Source organism: Pterocles gutturalis, unplaced genomic scaffold (genome assembly GCF_000699245.1).
Source record: "Pterocles gutturalis isolate BGI_N339 unplaced genomic scaffold, ASM69924v1 scaffold16301, whole genome shotgun sequence".
Taxonomy (NCBI): Eukaryota; Metazoa; Chordata; class Aves; order Pterocliformes; family Pteroclidae; genus Pterocles; species Pterocles gutturalis.
Genome location: NW_010103361.1, coordinates 1 through 24,627, shown reverse-complemented (window position 1 = coordinate 24,627; position 24,627 = coordinate 1). Strand labels below are relative to the sequence as shown.

The window sequence follows — 24,627 nt, the reverse complement described above, 5'->3', positions numbered from 1 at the left end:
CTTTTCAGATAGTGAATCTGTTTGTCCATAGATAAGCAGAATTGCTCAAGCAGTTCTGAGTAGAAATTCTCAAGCCCTGGGCACTTTTATGGTGGTATAAAATCGAGATGCTTGTAGCCTTGAATGTGATATTCCTCACGTGAGCAATCATTTTTGCTCTGCCTTTTGTAGATAATTGACTCCTCAAACAGGGATGTTCTTGGTTTTGTATCTAAGCTGTAAATTGGAGAAAGCAAGCTGGTGTCTGTTTGGTTCAATAACTTCCAGATTAATATACAGATTTTTTTTTTTTAATTTAAATGTTTTTAAACATCCATTACATTCCATGTTAAGCGTCCCTTACATTTCAGTTGAACTAGGAAGGTCAGTTTAAGAAAGCAGGGCTTATCTGTGAAAAACTTTGTAGATCTGTATGTAGTTCACCAAGTAAGTAATATTTATGGTAATAAAATTAATATCTATTGCTTTTTATGGTCCTTGTGATATAGTGTTTAGTATGCTTGAAGACAGCTAGTGTGTGGGGTGATTTTCTCTATTATAGCTTATGCTGCTGCTGCTGAATTGTTTTTGAACATGTTGTGTCAGCAGTGAGAGCGAAGCACTAGAACTTCAGTGGTCAAATAGTAAATATTTATTTCTTGAGGTTCTGATTCAATTCAATACTAATGATTAAGGGGAATATGGAAATCAGTAGGGCTGCAGAGCTATGAGATTGATTGCCAACTTGTTTTGTATGAAAATCTTGAAAATATGCTGAAGCAGAGTCCTTAGATGTGTGTGGTTTGCAGAGAAATAGGAAAGGATAACATCCTGAAATTACTATTTCCAAGAAATGATACTGTACAGAATTATATTTAGTCCTTTGTAGTTAGTGGAAGTTTCTCCACATGTAGTTTTTTTTCCCAATGCAGAGTGTGTTTATTGTGGTATAGACTCCAGGAATGTCGTGAAACCCTGCTGAATTTGCATCGTGATGGTTTTGTTCCTCTGTGCTGTGTGGGCAGAGGAATACTCCCTTCTGCTGAAGTGGGGGAGTTGATGAACACTAATCATTGCTCCATATGTTGGAGGACAACTAAAGTTTGTTTTTAACACATTTACCCCCAGAGAAGAAATTTCACGAGTGACTATACATACACACCATATGTATGCACACACTTTATTTGATTTTAAAAGAATTTTGGACCAAGAATTTAAGAACTTTGCTTTTATTTCTCTGCTTTCCCTCCTCTTTTTTTGGTAGAGGAAACGTTTGACAGTCATCGATAGGAGATTAAATCATTGATGGCTATCGGGATAAACTAAACACATTTTGTGTGTTGATGCTGGCATAGTAGGAACTTTTCCAAGATGTTTCAGGCGTCGTTCTCTGGTTTGTTTAAGGGCAGAGAATAAGGTCACAAAGGAAATCAAACCCTGATGTGGAGAAATGAAACATGAGGCCTACTGACTTCTAAAAAACATTTTAAATAACATTCTCTAAGGTTTCATTTTATACTGAAGGCAGCTGTAATAAGTTTTGGAAGATGGTGTAAGGTTTCTATTAAAGAGAGACTTTTGCTTGCTGTTTTCGTACCCAAATGAAGGAGCGAAGGAGATGGAATTAGAGCTTATTTAGTATAAGGTGAGAAACTAAAAGTTCTCTCCAGAACTGTAAAATAGTAATTTATATGTTCTACCGTAATTGACAAATTAAAAAATATTAAACTGTTCCTAGATCTTTGAAAATGACACCCATAGCCATGGAATAATTTAGTAACTGCAACACAAATGCACTCTTGCCACAAGTAAAATAAGACTGCTGCTTTGTAGAGTGCTGCCAGCGTAGCCTCAGTGAATAAATTCCCAGTAGATGTTTGCAGCATGCCAAATATATTGGACTATATAAAAGATCCCATTGTTCCATGGGCATCATTATTTGCTATTACACTCACTATGTTTGCTTGTGAAACAGTTTATTGGAAACTAGTATGTTTAAGAAGGAATGCTTGATTTGAAATTCCGTTGATTTGGCTTGTAATGTCAAAGCTCTTACGGTGTACAGCCTCAAAAAATAAATATTTAGGTCTGCTGCTTTTTACTTATCTTTGGAAGAATTCCTGGAGCAGGGGAGAAGGGGCTGGGGATGGGCAATGGGTGATTCACTTCTAATTTGTCCTGCAAAAAACAGGCTGTTGGTGGCCCCGGAGGCTGGGGAGCTGGCTCGTGCCCTGTCCACCACCCAGCAGATTTTAGCAGCTTCTAGACTAGGTTTAGTGACGGTGGTGGAAAGCTGCCTTACTGTCATAGCTGAGGGCGAGGCTCCCATTGATGCTTTGCCTAAAGACTATGTATATTGCATCCACAAAATTGGGCTGGGAGCATGGGCTGCAGTGGCTTTATGGGTACCCAGGTGACACAGGGTGCACTTGGTAAATTCAGGGATGCAAGCTTGACCAAGAACATTTGATAAATACTTAAACAGTTAGTGGATTAAAAGCTGTATTGGCTCACATGAAGTACACTGCAGTTTGCCAGTATTTCCCTATGTCTTGCTCAGAGCAAGAATGAACTGGTATTTCTGCTGCTGTGTCTGGATAAACTGGAGACCAGCTATTGCGGTAGAACTGGTCAGAGCATTTTGAAAAGTTGAGCTGGCTGGTATGTGCCTCCTGCATGAGGAGTTTCAGTGCTGAGGCTTCTGCTGCAAGTCTTGAGAAATTCCTGTTGGTTTATTTTAGTACATGAATCAGTTCTTAAAATTAATAGTCTTTCTTCTTAATTTGTGGAGGTTTAGTCCAATTAGAATGTTCTAAAACTCAGAGGTACTTATTACAATATCTCAAAAGAAAAAGGAAGATATTTCACTTAATTCTTGCTGAGTTGAACTATGAAAAATGCTTAAAAGTTTTTGAGCACAGTTTCTCCCTTCCCCCCAAATAGCTATTCTTTATGTTACAAGTGTAGTGCTCAAGTCATCTCCTTTGAACTGCAGTTTTTGTTATACATTTTGGCTGCAGTGTTATTTTGGAGGAGTCAGCCAACAGGCTTACAGGGCTTTTTGGCTCGAGTTCACTTACAGTTTTCTTGGCAGCCCTGCTTATTTATGCATCTTTATTTCTCTCTCTCTCTTGTTCCTTCTTGCTCCCCCTCCCCACCCGAACAGAGCGATCACCGCACAGGCCCATCCTCCAAGCTGGCCTTCCAGCAAATGCCTCTGCAGTCGTCGGAGGTGATGTTGAGTTTGTCTGCAAAGTCTACAGCGATGCTCAGCCTCATATCCAGTGGATAAAACATGTCGAGAAGAATGGCAGTAAATACGGACCAGATGGGCTGCCATATCTTCAGGTTTTAAAGGTGAGGCTTTACAGATGCTGGCGATGCTGATGACGTCTTTAAAACATTGGTTTTTATTTGATGTAAATCCAAGAATTTTGCCGTCTGAACTTCTTTGGAAAATGGAAGTGTTTATGTTACAAACGAAATAATGAGCTAGATAAACATTTGATTGTCTGAATGCTAATTTTGCAGCTTGTAGATGCTGTGTTGCTCTTTTTTTTTTTTTTTACTTTCCTGAAGCCCTTTATCTTTGAATGTTTCAGGCATGACTTATTCAGAAAAAAAATGAAAACCCTCTTAAAGAGTATCATTGACATTTCAGTAGAGAGCGTCCAAAAAATACCCAGGAGAATCTACCCCGTTTCTTTCACATTTCTTTAGCCTCCTTACGTCAAAGCAATGTGGCTGTTGCTGACAAAAGCTTGTTGGCAGGTTTGGGTTTTTGGGATGCTGAGCCTGCAGAGTTGTCCCATCACTGGAGTGCCATGGCGTATTGGTGGTGTCGTTCCTGCCAGCAGGCATTTTGAGAAAGCCTGACCAAGGAAACTCCAAATATTTCTGAGCTGGGTGGCTTTGCCCAAACTCAGCGTGTTGGCAGGCGGGACAGCCAGCTCCATACCATCTTGTTCCATGCAGCTGGTGTACCAGCCCAGGTGCTTTTTTTCCCCATGATGTCGCTGTTTTCTAACTCCTTGTCTGATGCTTTGAATTAAAAAAAAAAACCAAACACCCAACCAAACAACAAAAACCCCAAACCCTCAATGTGTTAACGCTGCTACCTGTATGAAGTGGAAGGCATATTCTTATGAGGTGTTGGTGGTGGGACCGTAGACAGATTGGTGTCCGTTTTGGGCAGCAGTGACATTGTTCTCCTGTGTTATTGGTCTATTCTAGCATTCGGGGATAAATAGTTCCAATGCTGAAGTGCTGACACTGTACAATGTGACAGAGGCGGACGCTGGAGAATATATTTGTAAGGTCTCCAATTATATAGGGGAGGCCAACCAGTCTGCCTGGCTCTCTGTTCGGCCAAGTATACAAGGTAACACTGTTTTTTAAAGCAAGCTGGATGTAGAAGCTGGAAAAAAATGGTGCTTTGGGAGACTGCAGGCAGCTTGTAGGATAACTCTTTGGCCTTGTGGTATATGTGTAATCTTCCTTCGGTGATGCAACTGGTATTACACCAGCAGCCATGGAAAAATTCCCACAATATTCTGTGTGTACCATAAGCACTGGTTTCTGATCCTCATCTTTATTCTTCTCTGGTGTTTGGTGTCTTGGTGTCTGTGTGTTTATGTCTAGTTTTGTTCTTAGTTCTGCGTACTTTGCAGTTCACGTATAGGATACTTGCTGAATAATGTGATTATAACCTAATTTGTGTATATTTATATATATATACATGTATATGTGTATATATCTCTGTATATATAGAAAATGTTCACATAAAATCCCACTGAAGAGTAAATCAGGTCAGTTTAATCACTTAAAACTTCCCATATCACCTGCGACTGTGCAGGGTGGGAGGTTTTCCAGGTGTTATCCATCCATTATTAACTGGGTGATAACCCATCACTAACAATACAGACTGGCAACAATACGACTACAATTCACAAATAAATTTACTTGAAAATGATCTGGTAAAAAATGTGTTTATTCCCTCATCATATATGTCAAAACAACGTTTTTGAATGGAACAGAGCAGCAAAGAATAATTTCTCTAAATCTCCATCACAGAGATCTTGACACTGATGCCCTGCTGCGCCCAGCTTGGGACAGCTGGAAAGTTCCACGTCTAAGATTTACTCTGTATGCATTTGGAGAATCACTGATACAGTGGTTGGTTTTGTGCATAATGACTTGTCAAGCCCCATATTTAACAAGTCTGGAAGGAGACCAGAAGAAAAACCTTCTAGATTTATTTTTTTTGTTTTAACTCTGAGATTTATATAAAAATAATTTATTTCCATCTCCTGGTTTTTGAACCCCTGGGGTCCAGTTTTTTTCCACATCTCTGAGAGTCACAACTCATCTTTTTTGAATAAGACCTGAGCTACCTTCCTACTCTCTCCACTGTGCTTCTAAGCAAGCCACCAAATATTACCAGACTTTGGATTAAACTGAGATTTGGCAACACTGCACAGCGTACAATATTTGAGTGTAGTGCAGTGAATGATGCAAAGGACCCCACACTACTTAAGACAGCTACTAAGTTGTGTCTTTTTGAGCAGAGTTCCCCACACCCCCCCCCCCCCCCCTCTTTTTTTTTTCTATTTTTTGCCCTTTTTTTTTTTTAATCCTTTCAGAGTGTGTTTTTGTAGTAAATTCTTCCCTCTTAAACAGGTAACTACATGTGAAGGGTACGGCATTCTGTCCTACTTTGTTTTCTCTTTGTTGTTCTTTCAACTTCCTTTCATTAAAAAAGAAGACGATGACAAAAAAAAAATCTTTGTGGGTTAATTTTTCCATGTGATTTGATTGCATGCATGTTTAGGTGGTGAGTCTAGGTCTGGTGAAGGGTTTTGATTACTTTCCGAGGTGAGCTGGGACCTGTTGGTAAACGCCTCTTAGGTGGAGGATTGTGGATGGGGAAGGAGCTTTGCATCTCTCCACCTCTGCCTTTACAAAGTGCAAAGCCCTGTGGCTCCATCTCCCTATCCACAAGAATTCTCTCAATGTCTAGCTTTTTTTCTCTTGCTTCCCTCTTTTGTTTTTTTTTTAGGCTGCCGGTGTTAACACCACGGACAAAGAAATTGAGGTTCTCTATATACGGAATGTAACTTTTGAGGATGCTGGGGAGTATACATGCTTGGCGGGTAATTCTATTGGGATATCCTTTCACACTGCATGGTTGACAGTTCTGCCAGGTATACACTGCTATCTTTCTGTGGTTTTTCCTCTTTATTTTTTTTCCCCCCTCCTTGTTGATTGCTGCAGAATTAGCACAGCTTCTGTCTCAGAAAAGGACTTTTACAATTATTATTTTTTTTAAACACAGTTGTGTTTAAAAAAAATTGAATGCCAATGAATTGTTTTGACACATATTTGCAACTCCAAAAACCTAACAATAACAACAAAAACCGAGGGGATGAATCGCTATGGCACTTAATTGACATATTTTTACATCTATTAAATGTTCATCAGAAATGCTAAGGAGCTGCATTTCCTTAGCACTTCAGTGAGATAACTGAAAATCAGCATGTTAATCATTGCAAACATTTTCAAGAGGAGCAAATTCAAAGCTTCTTACGAAGCTTTGGGACTAACTTGGCCACAGTCATGTACTAGTTCATTAAAATAGCTGAGCTATTCAGTGTGCTTAAATTTGCTTTTACCTGTCACCCAAATGGAAATTCAAATTTTAATGCCAATGGATTGTGTACAGAAGCAGTGCCTTCCATATCTTGGGAATCGGCTCTGTGCATCTTTAAGCATTGCATGCTCTAGGAAATAAGTAGTCATTTGCTTTCGCTGCAAAGCATGTCTTGCTGTTCTGGGGTTGATGATGTTTCTGTCCTGAAAAGAAGCAAACATCAATGTGCTTTATTGCCTGAAAATTGTTATCAGCTGTTAGAAGATGTAACTGTAGTTGGTTTTGACACTAGTCAAATTTTCTCATTTATAACTGTTGGCAGCTGCCTTAGGAGTTCCTTTGAAAAAAACATGAACCACCTGAGGTTTGCTGGGTCATCTTGTGCTTAGCAGTTATTAATTGTTAATCCTAAGTCAAAGGTACAAAACCTGCATGTGCGTATTGCTGAGGTTCATATTAAGGGAGTGAAACCTTCCCACTTTCTGCAGAGAATTTCTTGCCCTTTATTAAAATACATTGAACAGGACAACTTTATGACACCTCGCTCTTAATGTGAACACCGAGCCTGCATGGTCTGTCACCAAGCAGGCAAAGCAGTCCTTGTGTAGAGCTTGCTTCTGCTAGCAGTGTTTGCATTTTGCAAGTGCTTGAACAGCATTTTTTTTTTCTCACCGATTTTCTTGAATGAAATATTTTTATAAGCCTAGAATGAGGCACAAGAAAATTTCAGCTTGAACGTGCATTGCTTGCGGAGTGACCGCTGATGGCTGTGGAATGCTATTTATCCAGGGGATGAATCCCAGATAAGGGATTAGGGACAGTGTTTGCACATATAACGGTCTTGAAGATAATTTCAAAGTGGTTTCAATCAGAGTAACAGCTGTGGAGAACCACTCCCCCTAAAATCTAATCTCATAGACTGGTAACCACTGATTGAGGTTACTTGAAATATGCAGTCCTCACAAATGAGGATCCATCAATTAACGTATTGCTAGCAATTCAGCTTTCATGTGTGTTATGCTTTTTAATCCAACGCTGGGCTCTTCAAAGAGCCTCAGGGGAATTAGGCACCCGGCATGAACCACAGCAAGCAAGTTAAGCAGCTGGGTCCTTGAAACACTCTTGAAATCCCTAACCTGAGTTTGGAAACGTGATGAAGAACCAATTCAACCTGCCTTCCCTCTCTATTTTGAGATCTCAGTGAAAATTTTTGATAAACAGGCAATGCAGACTCAAGCTAAATATCGATTTGCACATTTAGACACTTTTCTTTTAGGCTAGCTAAAGCAATATTTTATATTGGAATGTGTCTTTATGTGGCCAAAAAGAATTACAGTGCTTTTGAAGTTTGACCCGAGCAGCAAAATGAACCTGAGCCTAGTTTGAACTGGTGCTCAAAAATTTAAGTTTTTTTTTTCCCCCTAAAATTAAGTGTGATTATCCAATATTTCAATGTATATGTATCTACCTATCTAGGCAGACACATGTATGTGTCTATGTATGTATACATACATGCACACGCTCACACTCAGTTGCAAACTGAGAAGTCAAAGCAGTAATCTAGAAAGAGGAATGACTCTCAGATTGCAAGATGGCCTGAACATCACAGTATTCTGTGTGTCACACAGTCACTGCCGGAATTGCTGATGTTTCCCATTTCATGTTGTTCCAAGCACTGTACTGAACTCTGCTTGTACCATGTCCTAACTCTCTGGCATGATTGTTCCCTCCTAAAAAACTTCCAATCCAGCTCCTGAAAAAGAGAAAGAGTATCCGACATCACCAGACTACCTGGAAATAGCAATTTACTGCATAGGGGTCTTCTTAATCGCCTGCATGGTGCTGACGGTCATCCTGTGTCGCATGAAGAACACCACCAAGAAGCCCGATTTCAGCAGCCAGCCCGCTGTCCATAAGCTGACAAAGCGAATCCCTCTGCGCAGACAGGTAACAGAAAGTAGATAAAGAGTTCAAAAAAACTTTTACCGAACAACTAAGCCAGCGCATCCTTCTGTTGAAAGCTTTGGAAAGGGGAATAAATAAGCATTAAAGGAAACTGCAGTAGGGGTGGGATTTAGTCTGGCACCTGGGAGGCTAGCGTGGGAAGAAAGTACATCTGAACACAGCAATACAAAGAAATCAGGGCAGGGATGTTGGAGGAGAAATATAAAAAATAGAATATGTTGTGTATTAACGGTCTATAGATGGAAGAAAAATGTATGTAGAGTATTTTGGGGTCTGATCCCACAGATCATTGATATCCATGGAAAAATTTTTACCGACTTTATGGATTTTGGAAAAGAGTCCTATTTAATCGTGTATTTATAATGTTTCTAAGGTGACTGTGATTGCAGTAACTAGGTACCAGATACAGAGAAGTATTTTTCACTAAGAATTTTGAAGACTGAGGGGAGGGAATTTCATAGCCAAGCATCCAGAAACCACCCCACAATTGAAAAGAAAACCAAACAGTACTAAAGTAGAAATAAGGGAGATACTGTATCCGAGTTAGGATTGAATAAGATGCTGATGCTTTTGAGTTAGGAACAAAAGCAAATGTTTATTTAAAACACACACAAGAGCATTGCATAAAATGTGTTTTACAATTGCTTGTGGCTGGCAAGGAGCGTTTCTGGAGAGGGCAATACCATGAGCAACAAACCAGTTGAACGAGTGACAGACCTTTGGCTTTGTCACAGGCCGTCACTTGCCAGAACAGCCTCCATTCCCACATACTGTCCTCTCCTGACAGACTTGTTTCTTCTTTTGAAGCTAGAGTTTAATATGTTTTGATTTTTTTTTTTTTTTTCCTTGCAGTACATCTTCAGGTAAGACCTCAAAACTCACCAAATCCACCCCCAGTTTCCAACCCTGTGAGGTGGAGGGTTGTTGGTGTCTGAGGCTTTGGGTCACCTCATTATTCAAAATAGGGACCAGCTGCAGGGGTTGGATCCAGGCTTTGGTCATGGGGTTTGGATCTGAGGGTTTAGTTCGAGTCCATCTGCACTAGGAATAGGTTGCAGAGAATTTCTGCAGATTGTTTCTACAGCCTGTCTGGAATATTATAAATATCAGTAATACATGTACCTTAAAAATAATTCTTTAGTGTGGGTAAGTGAAATTTAGATGCACAATCAATCAGAGGTAGAGTAGAGCTTGGTCTTGGGATTTTGGACATTCTTACTTTTTTCTGAACCCTTTTTTCAGGGTTTCTGAATCTCCTTGGTTAGAAATACTAGAGAGAAATCCCTCTAGTAATGCTTTTTCCTTTAGAGTGCAGTATTTTACAAAATCTTAATTTGGGGGACATGAATTTGGTCTGATTTGAAAAATACTCAGTTTTCTGAGCAAAAATGTCAATTCTTTTTTTGTCTGACTTGGCTGCTTTTCAGGTTTTTTATTTTAATGTAATGATTTTATTAATTTGCTGGAGGATCACTAGGAAGGAGAGGGACTTTTCCCTCTGAGTGTATCAGAAAGAGTGATGAGAAGACCTTGGCTCAATTTACACATCTCTACGGCTAAAATTCTTTCTGGACAAAGAAAATAATTTTCAAATGTTGTGTACATAACCAGAGAGAGATGCATATCAAGTGCTTAGATAAAAGACTTTTTTAGACTTCTGCCTAAATATAAAAGCATCATAATGACTCAGAGATAAGTTGACGGCATAAAAAATACCTAGGGTTTGGTGTGAGCTCAGTTGTGTCAGCTGGAAATGGCTCCTTGGGGAGAGAGTGTTATTTCGTTGCGTGTGACAGCAGTGCCAACTGCTGCCCTCAGTTTGGTTATTTATCATTAAATGATGCAATACGGACCTTCTCCAAAGCTATTGTTTTCATGGAGGAAAAAAAATCTGTCTTACAACATGCTTATCAGATCAGGTTTTATCAGCTTATTTTGGTTTTCTAGATGTTCTTAGCAAAAATGGCATTTTACTTTTAAAAGTGTGATTTTTTTTTTTTTTTTTTTTTTTTGCAAAAAGTCTGTGTTTGAAAGTGCAAATCCTATTTCAGCCCTTAAGCAAAAATTCCACTACTCTCAATTCTCCCGAGTACTTTTTTTATTAGCAGGAGTTTCTCATTGAAGGGCTCTCTGCTGTTATATGTTGAAATATGTATTTCTGTTTTGCTGATTTCACTGGTCATTTCATGATTTGTTTGTATTAGCTTGCGAAGGCAGGATGAGGTGAGCCGTCCCTGAAAACTTGCTCATCAACTGTGAAGATTTCTTAAATTTTCAGTTAGCGGTCTCTGGTTTCTAAGGCTGCAGCAGTTGTTTGTTTTCTGCATCTTTTGAAGCTGGTTTTGTATGTCAGAATTGTTGTCACAAATAAAGAATTAAGAAATAAGTCAGGAGGTGTTTTATGTAACGGGTGTGTGTTTCTGGATTATTCAGCTTGGTTTGTTTTGTTCTCCTGCCAAGCTTAAGTTTTTGTTTCAGTTTATTTGTATTTCAGAGGATTGTATTTAAAGCCTGGCAGAGTTTTGTCACTAAACCTCTATTTATCTATTGACCATAGAAAATTTTCCCTTGCCCTTGTGCTGTGTGTGGGAGGAATAGAGAAAGTGTCTGAGTTGAGAGGATGGATGAGGGCGAGCAGGAGGGATGCTCGTGGCAGGTAGACTCTGTGAACTGGGCAGAGATCTGGGGCTGCGTGATGGGGTTTGTTGGAATTCCAGAGAAATGAGGCCATAGACTGGGGAAATCTCGATATGGTTTTCAAAGCTCCCTGCTGCTGGGTCAAGCTCCCTCAGGATCTGGATATGAAAATAATCCTGGTTCACGAAGAGGCATTTGCATGAGCATGATGCCATCTTGTCTAGGCGGGATAAGAGTCTTGCTGAGTAACATATGGTTTGGTTTGCAAGCCTGGATTCTCCTACACTATTTAGTCTGAGCTACTACAGGATTTTATCATTCCCCACATGCAGGCATTTTTTTTTCCTGCCAAAATGCGGTTATTTTCACATTCATAGGAAGGGTCATGATGAAGTCAGGAATTATCAGTTCCCTCCTCCTACAATCCTCAGCCTCACTAGGGTCTGGTACTTGGTTTTTGAAATAGAAACTCCTTACAGAGAAATCCAGCAAGCAGTTATTCTTCTTTGTATAAAAGCAGAGAGCTGCATTGCTCAGTCAGTATTAGCCATGTTCCACGTAGCAGGGCCAGCTTGCAAGGGATGGGGAAGAAGTATTTGTAGGATGGAACATCAGAAGAGTAGCCTTCAATAGGATATACATCTCTTTTGTAGAACTTTTTTTTTTTTTTAAATAAATAAAATATAATTAAAACAGACAGAAAGACAGTGCTGCTCTAGCAGTTATAGAAGGTCCCACCTCTGGTGACTTGCCCAGTCAAAGTCAAGTGCAAGTGGTTGTCATCACTAGAGCATTTCATTAGTGCTATCAAAGTTAAACTGTCAAATTTGGACCACCTCAACTTGGGTGCCTTATGTTATATGTGCCTTAAATAGGGAGGAGTAATTTCTTGTTCTTAGTATGTTCAAAACATTCCCATTAATTGAGATCTGCTGTGGTTGTTGATTCTAATCCTTCATAAAGATTCAGCGAGCACATTTGTGATGAGAAAAGGCTGATCAATTTAAAGTAAGACTTAAGCTCACCAAACAAAATAGGGAATTAAAAATTATGGTGGCACCTGGAACCTGAAAAAAAGAAAAGTTATCTGGAACAAGTAAAGTAGTACAGTATTTTGTGTAGTAGTGAGCTGTAAAAATATCATTCATTTTAAGTAATAAACTCTCAAATACAAATAGGCAACTGTTAGTAGGATATGTTGCAAGGAATTTACCTGAATACCTATTTTAGTTTCTTACCTTGTCCTTGGGTTTCTCTGTATGGAAACCATTGACTTGCCTGGTTGTACTTGTTTGGGTTTTTTTTGTTGCTGGACAAGCGTTCCAAAAGGAAAGCTTTTCATGAAGGGGTGGTGTGTATGTTTTAAATGTCGGTACTTAACATCAGGAATACTTATCTTTTCCTGGATCCAGTCACTCAGATGGACTGCTTCTATCAACAGCTATTAGTGTTACGTACTAATTGTATTTATATACATATATGCATATGACTTCAATTAACTTGTGTAGCAGAACCATCAAAAAGACTGACAATCATAGGAAATCACTGCATGGCTGCTAAAATCTCACAGCAAGACTGCCAGAACTGACAGATCTAGGCTTCAGGACATGGAATAAATCATCAGTGGAGGAAAACACCCTTCATAATCAATTACAGACAATTACATGCTGCTCTGCAGCTGATTTTGCCACATGGCATATAAAGATTCCAGCAAAGATTTGTTTGTTTTAAATGCTCCATTGCTTAGAAATGCTTGTAAAAGCATTATCTCGGAGGTGATTAAATACAGTGTGCTGGCCGAAGGAAAAATATGTTGTTAAAATGTGGATATAATCATGCATTGGTGCATGAGGTTTGGACACTGTGAGCTTTTCGCCTTCTGAAGTGCAGATATGGAACTAAAGATCTTTCCTAGGCTGTTTTTTTTCTTGGTTTTGGCCTCCTAAAAGCAGAAAGCAAGCACACAAGGAATATTTTCTGGTGCATATCTACCTTCCTTTTCAGGTTAACATACACCACAGTAGTCCTTGCAGAGTTCTGCTCGAGTCAAGCTGACTTCTGCCTTCCTTGCTTTAACTAAGTACTCAAAATACCTCCTTAGTGTAATTTTATCACTTAAAACAAGTGTCACCAACACACTGAGTAGACCTTGGAGATCTCTAATCCACCTACATCAGGTCCCCCTCCTTGCTTCTTTGCCCTGACTGTGCTTTGTTCCTTTTTCTCTGAGAAGCACACGCTGGTGAGCTGGGTGGTTGCCCAAGAAGTTCATGCTTTTGGACTGTACGTCCAGCTGCTGCTTCTTGGCAGCTGGTAGACCCCAAAGTGTCCCTGTAGTCTGTATATTGGCCGTGTACAATGACAAGCTTGCCACAAAATCTCAGCATGGTTTCTGTGATGCCTGTACCTTGAATCTGTGCATAACTGAAAGCAAAAAGAGCATCCACATACTCGAAAGTGTGTCCACATGCTGAAATATGGCGTTCGTGGCAGGAGTGTCACTGTTTCTTGAACCTGCACGGTAAGGGGTTGGAGAGCAGTGCTGCAAGTAGACAGCTGGAAAAAGGCTTTCTATATGCTGTTACTTAAATGTATATATATATGTAGATTAAAGTTGACCATGTCTACTGACCTTGGCGTAAGAAGGGTTTTCCTCATTGTTTTATAGTGCACTCTACGGGAATGAAAAAAGATGCTTGAGGGATGAGTTCAAAGGTTAATTTTGCAGAAAAGATGAAAGGCCACTTTGAAACAGAAAATCTCCTCCAACCACAGGCCAACCTGTGTTGGCTTCATCTTTTCTGGAGCTGATTTTTATGGCCCTTGAGCTCCTGTAACTCCTTCTACTACTCCAGTTAATCAATCAGAAGAATATTCCCTGGGAGTACAGGCCATTTTTCTTCTTGCAGACACTGAATAGTTCCCCTGGATTTTTCATCATTCCTATCCACTTTAATGCACTTTGGTTACCTACAACATCTTCAGCCAATCATCCAGTTGTTGTGTGAAATAAACATGTGCAGTAGTGTTAAAAGGGAAACTGGCAGGGTCTTCCATCTGTTTTTTCTGTACATTATTATTACTGTTTAACTTCTGTGTTTGAAATGCATCACCAGAGTATTTCAGTTTATTGAAAGTTTACATTTCCAAGTTTTAACCGTGGTAGGACTGCTGAATTGTGAGTGTAAAAGCTAGTGAAAAGATGAAACACTGGCAGAGATCTGAACAGTGTCTAATACAGATATTGTATTTGTGAAAAAAAGACCCCGTAACATTTTGGGCTGTTTCTGATACATGAAGGATATAATCTAAATTTTGCAGCTTCATTTCCATGCGTTCCTGATGTCCCATGAAAACAATGGCTATAGTGACAAAGGAAAGTAAGAAAGTAAAGGCAAAGTTAATAAATAAATTGATAAATAAATCTGAACTTGAATAAAGATGTTGTTAGAAAGGCTAGTGGGTGGATTTTGGAAACATGAAGGAAGTGGTTGTAGAGTATTAGTAGATAGTAGTTGGTTTGCAGTGAGAGACATTAAAAAATGTAAATCAGAAATAAGAGAAATTAAATTCAGGAGAAGTCATGGCAGACAGAGGAGTTATCACATTGTTTGTGCAGTTTTGCACATTTCTTAGTGCTCAGCCAGTTCATTTCATGAAGCATTATTTTTAAACCGTAGTGAAATAATGAAAATGTGCAAAAAAATAAGTAAAAGTCTAATTCCAGCCTGAGTTCTTCTGCTGACCTGCCATGCAGCTCTGAGCCAGCAATTCAGCTTCAGCAGGTGTGTTCCCCTCTGGGCTGGGCAGAGCAGCAACTCTCTCGAAGGGCTCTGTTCAGTATTCACTTATTTATTTAGAGCTACAAAGTCCTCCTTAATAGTAGTTCTGTTTGTATCCCACCAGGTGGTCCCCATATTTATTAACCTAGAGGAATGTGCCAGGTACTTATATTTGCTGAAAGTAAATATTAACATTAACGATGGTTGGATGGACAAGGGGGGAAGCAGTCAACCTGTCCTGTTTGAATGGTAGCCTTATTTGTGCAGTTATCCTCTCTTGTTCCATAGCTACCGCATCTCACATGCAGAAGCTGGAGCTTCTGATATCAAGAAAGGTCTGTCAGTCAGCTGAAAAACTAATTACCAAGGTTTATTTTTTTATAGCAGTCCTTAACACTTCCTTCTAGTCTTAATCTTTGGTCTTAGAAAAATGTGTCAAGAAGTCAACCCCATTTGATGAGATGGGTTTGAGGATATCGACCTGCAAAAAGACCTCTCAAACAAAAGAGGTTGTCAGAGTCATGATGAGAAATTTGTTTGAGAGTGTTAGCCTTGTTTTGTCAAAATAGGTTGTGTAAGAGGTTGACATGGTTGCAAAAGCCTTTCAGCCCCATTCTGAGGAGCTCGAGTAATTCTGTGGGCTGAGACACTGTAATTGTTAATTGGACTCAAAATGAGGGAGCACTAAGTTCCGCTTATCAGGTGTCACAGAGACAAGAGGATTTTGTGTTCATTTCCCTGTGTGTCACTGATTTGCGCTCTAATGCTATTAGGATCTGTTTGCTTATAATTGCTCTTTTTTTTATCTAGTTTTAAGACCCCTGGAAAAAAATTGTAGCCTGGTGGCACTTTACATAAGCAAACCTGGTGTCAGAGTTGACTCTGGGTGATGAGGATGAAGGTCGAGAGTGGTAGTTATTCTGATGCTCTAGGCTTCCAGCTTGGGCAGGGTCTCACTGATGCTGTCCGAGAAGCACCTCCTGCTGCCCGATGTGTGGATGGGAACCAGCAATGGCTTTGCAAGACAACCTTCATCCCACCTTGGCCACCAGATTTGGGCTTGGCCAAGACCATCATGGCCTGAAGAGAGGAGGGTTCACACTTAAAGAGGTGGACAGAGTGGCAAAACAAGCATTTTGGTTTTGTGTTTGTATGAGCTTGAAACTCTGACGTCAGCAGACAGCAGGCTACTGCTTGAAGGTTTGAGGAAAGAGCCTTGTGCAAGATACACCATTCACACCAGGACAAGTTTTGTTACACAGATGGAACAACTGCCTCCTTTTTCAAAGCAGTTACCACTAGGTACATTTGATGCTCTAAGGAAAATGTATTGTTGATGAGGCCGATGATACTCCAGAGTGAATTGCATTTCAAAGCATTGGACTTCATTAAATTATTTTCTCTTCTCCACATTGCCTGCAGAATCTTTAATTAAGGATGTAGTTAACTGAAAACTTAACGTATCCTCCAATTATTGTGATAGCTTTTTGATGCTTTCAATATTGAATACTTAGAAAATGTGTGAGAGAATCCAGGATTTCCTACACAGTAATATGCATGTGATCTTGATGATTGGCACTGATGAAAAGTATGGGAGCCTTTGCAAAAATACCATTTTTCAATTAAAATTCAAAATGTCAATTTAATAGTAACACCAAAAAAATGTTAAGTTGTGTGCTCGTTTGGGAAAAGAAATGGTGACACAGGCAACTAGAAGCAAGTGGAATAGAGGGCAAATGTATAAGAATTGTGCTCTAGAAACAAGACTTATAGATTCATCCCCTTTTACCTCATACCACTCTTCTGAGCTGGCTTGGTTATCAGGTGCTGCTGGTTTTCAGGTATTGGGTGAAGATTACATCTCCGCTTTCTTTTTGCATCTTGCATTGCAACAACAGGTGTCAGCCGACTCGAGCTCCTCCATGAATTCCAACACGCCGCTGGTGAGGATAACTACTCGCCTCTCCTCTACTGCCGATGCGCCCATGCTGGCAGGAGTCTCGGAATATGAATTGCCAGAAGACCCAAAATGGGAGTTTCCGAGAGATAAGTACGTAGCCTGTTTCTCTTAACACTACTGATGTGTCTGAAAACCATGCCATAGTATGAGAGGAAACATCCTTCCCAATGTCTCTGACGGTTTCTTTAGTTAAAAGAAAATAGCAACCACCTGAACCTCCTCTGAAGATCAAGATCCAATTCAGTTAACTGAATTCAGTCTTTTTTTTTAAACAGAAGCTGAATTTTCTCTGCCTGTTGTTCTGATTCTCAGATTTCTGGTAGGTTTTTCAGATAACCTGCTGAAATGTAGCTCTTCTGTTACAGGAATGAATCTCAAATGTTATTTCAAAATCCATATGATGAAGATTGGGAGAGATGTCCACATACAAGCATTGTTGAAGGGCAGTTGGGACTTCCCCAAGCAATATCTCTGTACATTAAACCCAGTTTCTTAGTTGAAATATTAGCCTTAATTGTTTAATATTTATAAAACAGGTAATAAAATATCACATAAGAGATAGCGAACAATCTCTTGTTTCTGTCAGGACCTTCTGGGTAGGATTTTGTGTTGATTTTGTATTAGCCTGTATTAATGGAGATAATGGTATTTGATTTAGTGGGACATTTTGCATATTGTGTATGTATATATACAACTTCTGGGGCTTAAAAGTATTGGGTTTCAAGCAGAGCGTACTGAGTCTTGAAACATGCAAATTCATATTTTCTTCAAAGACTGTTGACTAACATGCAAAATGAGCTGCTGAATAATCTAATTAAAGCTGTAACCATATTTCTTAATATAAAAAGGTATGTAAAAGAGAGATAATATTAATGCGGGTAGAACCATGATTATATATTAGAGTCAGTACTAACTTTAAGAAGTCTTTAGGTAGTTCTGAGAAAATAACAACTTTTATCATGAACAGCTCTCTTTCAAAGTTCGGCGTTGTAACTTTTGGATAGAAGACCTGTAACACAGAACCTTCTGACAACTGTTCTGGAAATTATTTTAATGATGTAGCTGAAAACTAGTGCAAAATGCTGTAATTGCCACCTGCAGTATTCTAGTCAACAGTGGGGGCCTGTATACATACTTCTGTCAGCCTGTACCCTGGGGGAATACACTAAATGCGGAAAATTTTAGAGTGCTAAACATTTAAAACCAGCATTCAGCACAAATGGAGGTGGAGCAGATTTGCAATGAAAGGAGGCTATTTAGAGGCAGTTTATTGGGTTGGGGGGCAGGAGGCACACAATGAGGGGTTTGTTACTTTAGTCCTAGCAGGGCAATAGCACATAAATTAACCAGTTTCCAATGCAAATGTTTGTTCTCTGCCAAGATCCTAAACTCAATTTTAGTTCTGGAGAAAATGCAGTATGACCTCAGCACAGCATATGCTGCCTTTCAGTCTTTGCACCTTTTTAAACGCACGTTTGCTTTAGAAACCGGTCCAGAGCAGCCTGAAGAATTCTCACCCAGGCAAAGACCCTGTTTGACAAGGAGTCTGCGGGCTGCCCTCGGGAGGAAACGCTTCTCGCTTCTGTCTTGTGCCTGAGCAGATAAGCCAGGCTTTCAAACCACTTAGCCCTGGTCTAACACTCTTTTCTTGATGGTGTGACAACCTCTCCCTGTATTTCACAAGGGAAGAATGAGTCCCTACACAGAATCACAGGATGGTTTGGGTTGGAAGGGACCTTAAAGATTGTCTAGTTCCAACCACCTGCCATGGGCAGGGACATCTCCCACTGGGAATTCTGCTTTTGACTGTGGAAAGCCAAGCCCTTAAGAACTTGGTTATGAAAATGCTTATCTGAATCTGGTCCCTATACCAGATAACATTAGCAGCATCAAACTCGCCGAGCACCCTCCCTGATGTCTGTCATGGCACTGCTTCTGGATGTTACATGATATTCGTTGTGAGTAAAGGAGCCCGAATCTGGCCGTTAAGGCTGGAACCAAAAAGATTTTGCCCGGAGGCTTTGAAGTTTCTTTTTTATTTTACCTCTTTATCCTCCTAAAGTTAAGATCGGCATCTCTGTGCCTGTTTGTTATGGCTGAGCAGGTTTTGCAACCAGGTATATACTCCACAAAATGCATTTTGCATAGCCTGGTTAATGACTGGTCTTTTTAAAAGGTTTCTTACATTGATACTGTGATTATAACCTAGCTGCTGCTTCCCACTCTCCGAGCAGAGCCTGGCTGCGGCAGACAGGAGGCATCTTCTGTCACCCTCACACATGACATTTGTGACAGCAAAGAGCCTGCAGCCAAGAAACAAGTCTCAGCGCTAGACCCAGCTGTGGGTAAATAAAGCCTCCCGTCTCGCCCCTTAAAGGATCAAAGCGCCAGGGGAACATGCGAGGATGTCAGACGAGCGATGTGGCTGTGGGTGGGGAGGCTGTGGAGCAGGCGGCTTGTCGGGGATGCTGGCATCTGCCAAGTGCCTTGTCCCACGGAGGTACTGCCTTTGTGCCCCGGCTCATGCAGCCGCGTCCCCAAACAAAAAGCAAGAATATGAATTTTGGGCTAAAATTAAGCTGCCTGAGAGCATGTTTGATTTTCCTTTCTGTTCGCACTGTGCCGTTATATCGCAGGAGTTAATAGTATTTAAAGCATCCCTCTGATCTTAATGCCACCCTTTACTACACCAATCATCAGCCACCTGAAAGTGACCACATGGCAACACATGCACAAAGAAAATTTTCTTTCATCTTCTTGCCGTCAATGTGAAAAAGAAGATGACTGTCTGTGTTACGACGACAGGAGAAGCTTTCCTCTTGCTGGCTGCTCCTGAATCTTGGCTGCAGTCTGAAGCTTTTTGAAAGCTCTGCTCCTCTGCACTGTCTCACCTCTACCCGTTGAGTATAGCCTCGTATTACAAGAAGGAGAGCTTAAAAGCTGGGTTTAGCAGCTGATCTGCCCTTCTGAGATGCTCGCTATACCATCCCTAAGAAAACATACTTTTGCGCGTGTGAAAATCGATGCGTACCCAGAGTCTCATCAGTTCCATATGATAAATGCTTCACGCTACAGCAAGTCGTTGAAAGCTTTTTGTATTTAGCCCTGGAATTTTGCTGGCTGCATCCCTTCCCCAGCTGCTGTGTGTTAATCTCCTGTTTACACCTCTAGGCTGACGCTGGGTAAACCCCTGGGAGAAGGTTGCTTTGGACAAGTCGTCATGGCCGAAGCGGTGGGGATTGACAAAGACAGGCCAAAAGAAGCGGTGACTGTGGCAGTGAAGATGTTGAAAGGTAAGAAAACAGGACAGTTAGGCATCGGGATGGGTGATATGGCAGTTCTCATCCACGAAAAGTTTCTTACGTGGCATCTGAACTCTGTCATCATGGGGGGGTGTCAAAGAGCACATAGCTGACCTCAGCCTTCAGCAGTTTGGGGTGTAAATCTGGGCTCTTGACAGCCTGTTTATCTTGAGCAGTGAATATTTAGGAGCCAGGAGATGTATTAGCATCGTGTGGGTCTCTCTGCTTTTAGTTTAGTTCACGTCAGAGGCTATCCAAGTGTAGATCCTAGCCCATTCAGTCCAGGTGGTGGGTGACTATTTATTTTAAATTTAATTATAAGGTTAGTTTGCAGGAATGGCATAGTTATTGGAGGTTTGATAGCTAAGGACAGCATTTTTATGTCTGATATTACTGTGTTGCCTCTTATCATGTAACACTGAAGAGGTGGACAGTCCATCAAAGAGATTGAGACTATTTTTTGTTAGGATGTAGCATATGACTTTATGTAACATACAGTGTATACTGGAAAACAAGCCTCGTATTCTGCATTTTGAAGCACACATGTTTTACACCAACTGGTGAGCTGTAGTGGAGCTCAGGCTGGCACATTGGAAAATATGAACTGAACTTGTGTCTTGTACAGATGATGCTACAGAAAAAGATCTGTCTGATCTGGTATCAGAGATGGAGATGATGAAGATGATTGGGAAACATAAAAATATCATCAATCTCCTTGGAGCCTGTACCCAGGATGGTGAGTAAAGAAAAGAAAGTAAGCCAGGACTTTCCAACAGGTCTGCAAAAGTCTCATTAATCATAATTTTTCAAGGGTTTTTCAGGAGGCATTCATGCTGTGATGGGATTTCTAGGTATTTCCCCAGCTTAGCAGCAATATTTTAACTTCTGTCTTTCATTCTACTTGCAGCTTTAACATGAGAAAGGGTACTATATCATATGAAAACTCTCTAATCCCTTACTATAGGGGGGAAAAAATTATGTTTTGCAGGGGCTTTACCCACGCCTGTTGTTCTGAATTGTCAGTCCTGCTTTAGTGGAACTTGTATCCCATGAATTGGAAGTGAGCGCTTTTTCTCTCTAAAGACCACAGTGTTTTTATTAAAATCTAATTATGTCATGTAAAGCGATACAGAGTAGCATGAAATTCTGCAAATTAAAAAATCTTAAGAAGCACTTTCCCCTTGTTTGAGATGTCATGGCATTTTTTCGATTGCAAATGCTTTTCAGTGCATGCGATGGTCTGGAAGGAACAGGCAGTGGGTCAGGGTTTAGGTACTTTTAGCCACTAATTGTAGCTTTGCCACTATCCTGCTGTAGAGCTTTGGGCCAGTCACATCGCCAAGTCCGGACCTCCTGTTTTTTCAAGTTGTGCTCACTTATTTCACAGTTAAACATTTGTTAATTCAGTTAATTTATCATGGTAGGTTAAAAGCTTCTTTCCAGCAAAACATTTTACCCTTTGACCTTACTCCAGTTTTCACACGGTTCTGTTTATCCCAAGGTCCATTGTACGTGATAGTAGAATACGCTTCCAAAGGAAACCTACGGGAGTACCTGCGAGCCCGCCGCCCCCCAGGGATGGAGTATTCGTTTGATATTAACAGAGTACCAGAAGAGCAGATGACATTCAAGGACTTAGTGTCGTGCACATACCAGTTGGCGAGAGGCATGGAGTACCTGGCTTCGCAAAAAGTAGGTAGAACTCAGCAAATACTGCATAAAGCGCATGGTGTGTATTTGTTTGGCGCTTTTTTAGTTTATTTTTGTTCTCATCTCGTTTGTGCTCAAGAATTTGCTGGGAGAAGGACCTTTCTCAAACAAGTTGCATAATCTGTAGTCTTGGAGATCGATGGGAAAATTCATACCCTTTTTAATCTCTGTTTAATTATATTGCTTAAATGAGGCCCAGAATGGATCATTTAAAGTAAATATTGTGTACATATCTGCACTTTGAGTTCATAAGCACAGGTGGTCACTTGATTACACAAGTTCTATTACTCCACCCATGAGACAGCAGGCACCATTTGCCTTCTGTTTCCAGTCAAATCGACCAAATCATCTCATGTAGTGATGTAAAATAAATGAATTCAGCTAGTGAAAGGATTTACAGAATAATAACAGGCAGAGCTGAGAAGCCCACAAGATGCCAGGGCAAAATCGTTAAACACAAAAGGCAAAAATAAGGGGAATGAATTAGTCACTTAAATTATGTGCTTTACTTAAAACTGGTGTTTGTCAGGAGACCAAGCTTGTTGAAAGAATTTATTTATCCTGTCCTGTCCCTAGACACTTATTTCTTCACCTTTTCTTCAAATATTTTTTTTTTAACCAGTAATTTGATTAAACTGTCGTTATGAAACCTTAAATAGCCCTGTAGAACTAACTCTGTAAACATATTGTGGCTTGGTGGACAAGCAATCATGAATACCTCGGGTGATGTTTGGACCCAATACCTAAACCAGAGTACTAGACATGGATGATACTTCCTGCAAGGTGTGGAGTGGTTAGTGGGATTTATACCCATTTCCAGTAATGTCCACTCCCAAGTATGGAGCTATTTTTAAACAAAGACCAGAGCTGAGTGTAAACCTCCAGTCCTCTTGTATGGAGTAATGATTTTTTTTTTATTGCTTTTCTGCACTTGTAGTGGTTAGGGGGAGGGGGAATTGCTGTCAAATTTTGCTTTTATTCTTTTGTTTTGAAACAGTGATTCTTAGTGTAGTAGGGTAGACAGGGTGACATGCATGACACCAAGACAAAAATCTTCTAGTGAAGTAAGCATGAGTATCAGGTAAAGTATTTTAGGATACCTCTTTCTAAGATTAATGAAAAGTTTGCCTGGCAATGAGCCACGTCCCAAGAAAACAGAACTGTTGTGAAAGGAAAAAATAAATCTCTTGATTGGCAAATCTTGAGAACAGGCATCCACCTGAGAAACTCTGAAGTGCTGTTGTAGGACACTGCCAAGAAGGAGTGCACTTGCACAGATGCACATGGCAGAACCATTTCATCCTTGATCCGGTTCCTTTGCAAAAACACTCGATCAGCTCTGTGCCGAACTTGACAGAAAGTGAGGCATTGCACAAGGCAGAGGGAAAACAAAGGCAGCACATAGTAAAACTGCACATTCCGGTTCTTCAGATAGGCCACTGTTTCTGTTTGTGTTTCACGAGTTCTTTTCCCCCTAGGGTTCCATTTATTGAGCTGGAATAATAAGAGAGCTGGTCTTCTCAAAATATTTCCATCATGCAGAAACTGTGAGAAGGCCTGTGTTCTTGTCATTGCAATCCAATAAATGGCTCTCTGAGACTTCAAAAAAGGAAAAAAAAAAGTGTTAAGATGATGTTTGGGCGTCTTACAGAAACTTTTTGCCTTACAAGCAGTTAGGGGTATTTTAAGTTGGAGGGATGCTTCTTAAAATTGTTTTGACACGTCCTCTCCTACCTTCTAGTACTGTGCAAGAACCACAGGGGAGCTCCAGATACAGGGGCTTGCCCAGATCACTGCAAAGAGACAGAAAATTGTTAGGGCCAAAGGGTCAGCTATGAAATGTGTCAGTTATGGAAATCAGTAGTGGCATCATTTTGAAGACAGGAGTCATCTCAGTTGCAGGGTATGAGAAAACAGAAATTTATTGACAGAAGATACCAGGGTTTGAATCCCTCAATATATTCACACAGAGGTGTTGCGTGCCATTTGAGATGGCTTCCTAGGGGAAGCAGGACTAGGGGAAATGGATACAAGTTGAAGGAGGGAAGATTTAGGTTGGATGTTAGGGGGATGTTCTTTACTAGGAGAGTGGTTAGGCCCTGGAACAGGCTGCCCAGGGAGGTTGTGGATGCCTCGTCCTTGGAGGTGTTCAAGGCCAGGTTGGACGGGGCCCTGGGCAACCTGATCTAGTAAATGTGTATGTTTGGTGGCCCTGCCAGGCAGGGGGGTTGGAACTACATGATCCTTGAGGTCCCTTCCAACCCGGGTCATTCTATGATTCTATGATTCTATGATTTGAGATGCTCTGCGGTACCCCCAGCCTGCCATTCTGGAAAGGCGGGGCTCTGCTGCAGGTCCTGTGTCATCCCTGGCAGTCTCACTGAGATACCTTGGATATCCTAGGGCATCTCAGATGACATTATGTACTTGTATTTGGGTGATGGAATTGAATTCCTAGTGTCTCAGAGGATGTTCTTGTAGGGTTTGAGAACAGTGACAGGGAAGTAGGAAGGCTGGCCTTATATTGTGTCTGCTAAAGTAGCGTCATGGTTTGATCTGGCAAACACCATGCGGCCGCTCGCTCACCCTCCTTCTTCCTGGGGACAGGGAGAGGATTAAGGGGGTAAAGGGAAAAGAGACTCA

The 24,627-nt window shown here is 40.6% G+C and overlaps 1 protein-coding gene across 1 annotated transcript in view; it reads left to right on the top strand.

Moving 5' to 3' along the window:
• LOC104471371 (fibroblast growth factor receptor 2-like) overlaps positions 1-21,966 on the top strand; it is a gene marked incomplete at its 3' end in the record, with an annotated part of 66,315 nt that extends 44,349 nt beyond the window's left edge. The window contains 7 exon segments of the mRNA XM_010086697.1: positions 3,146-3,336; positions 4,213-4,360; positions 8,379-8,575; positions 16,911-17,062; positions 20,144-20,265; positions 20,900-21,010; positions 21,776-21,966. Of these exon segments, the coding sequence (XP_010084999.1) occupies positions 3,146-3,336; positions 4,213-4,360; positions 8,379-8,575; positions 16,911-17,062; positions 20,144-20,265; positions 20,900-21,010; positions 21,776-21,966 (1,112 nt within the window).
• Positions 21,967-24,627: the final 2,661 nt, after the last annotated feature.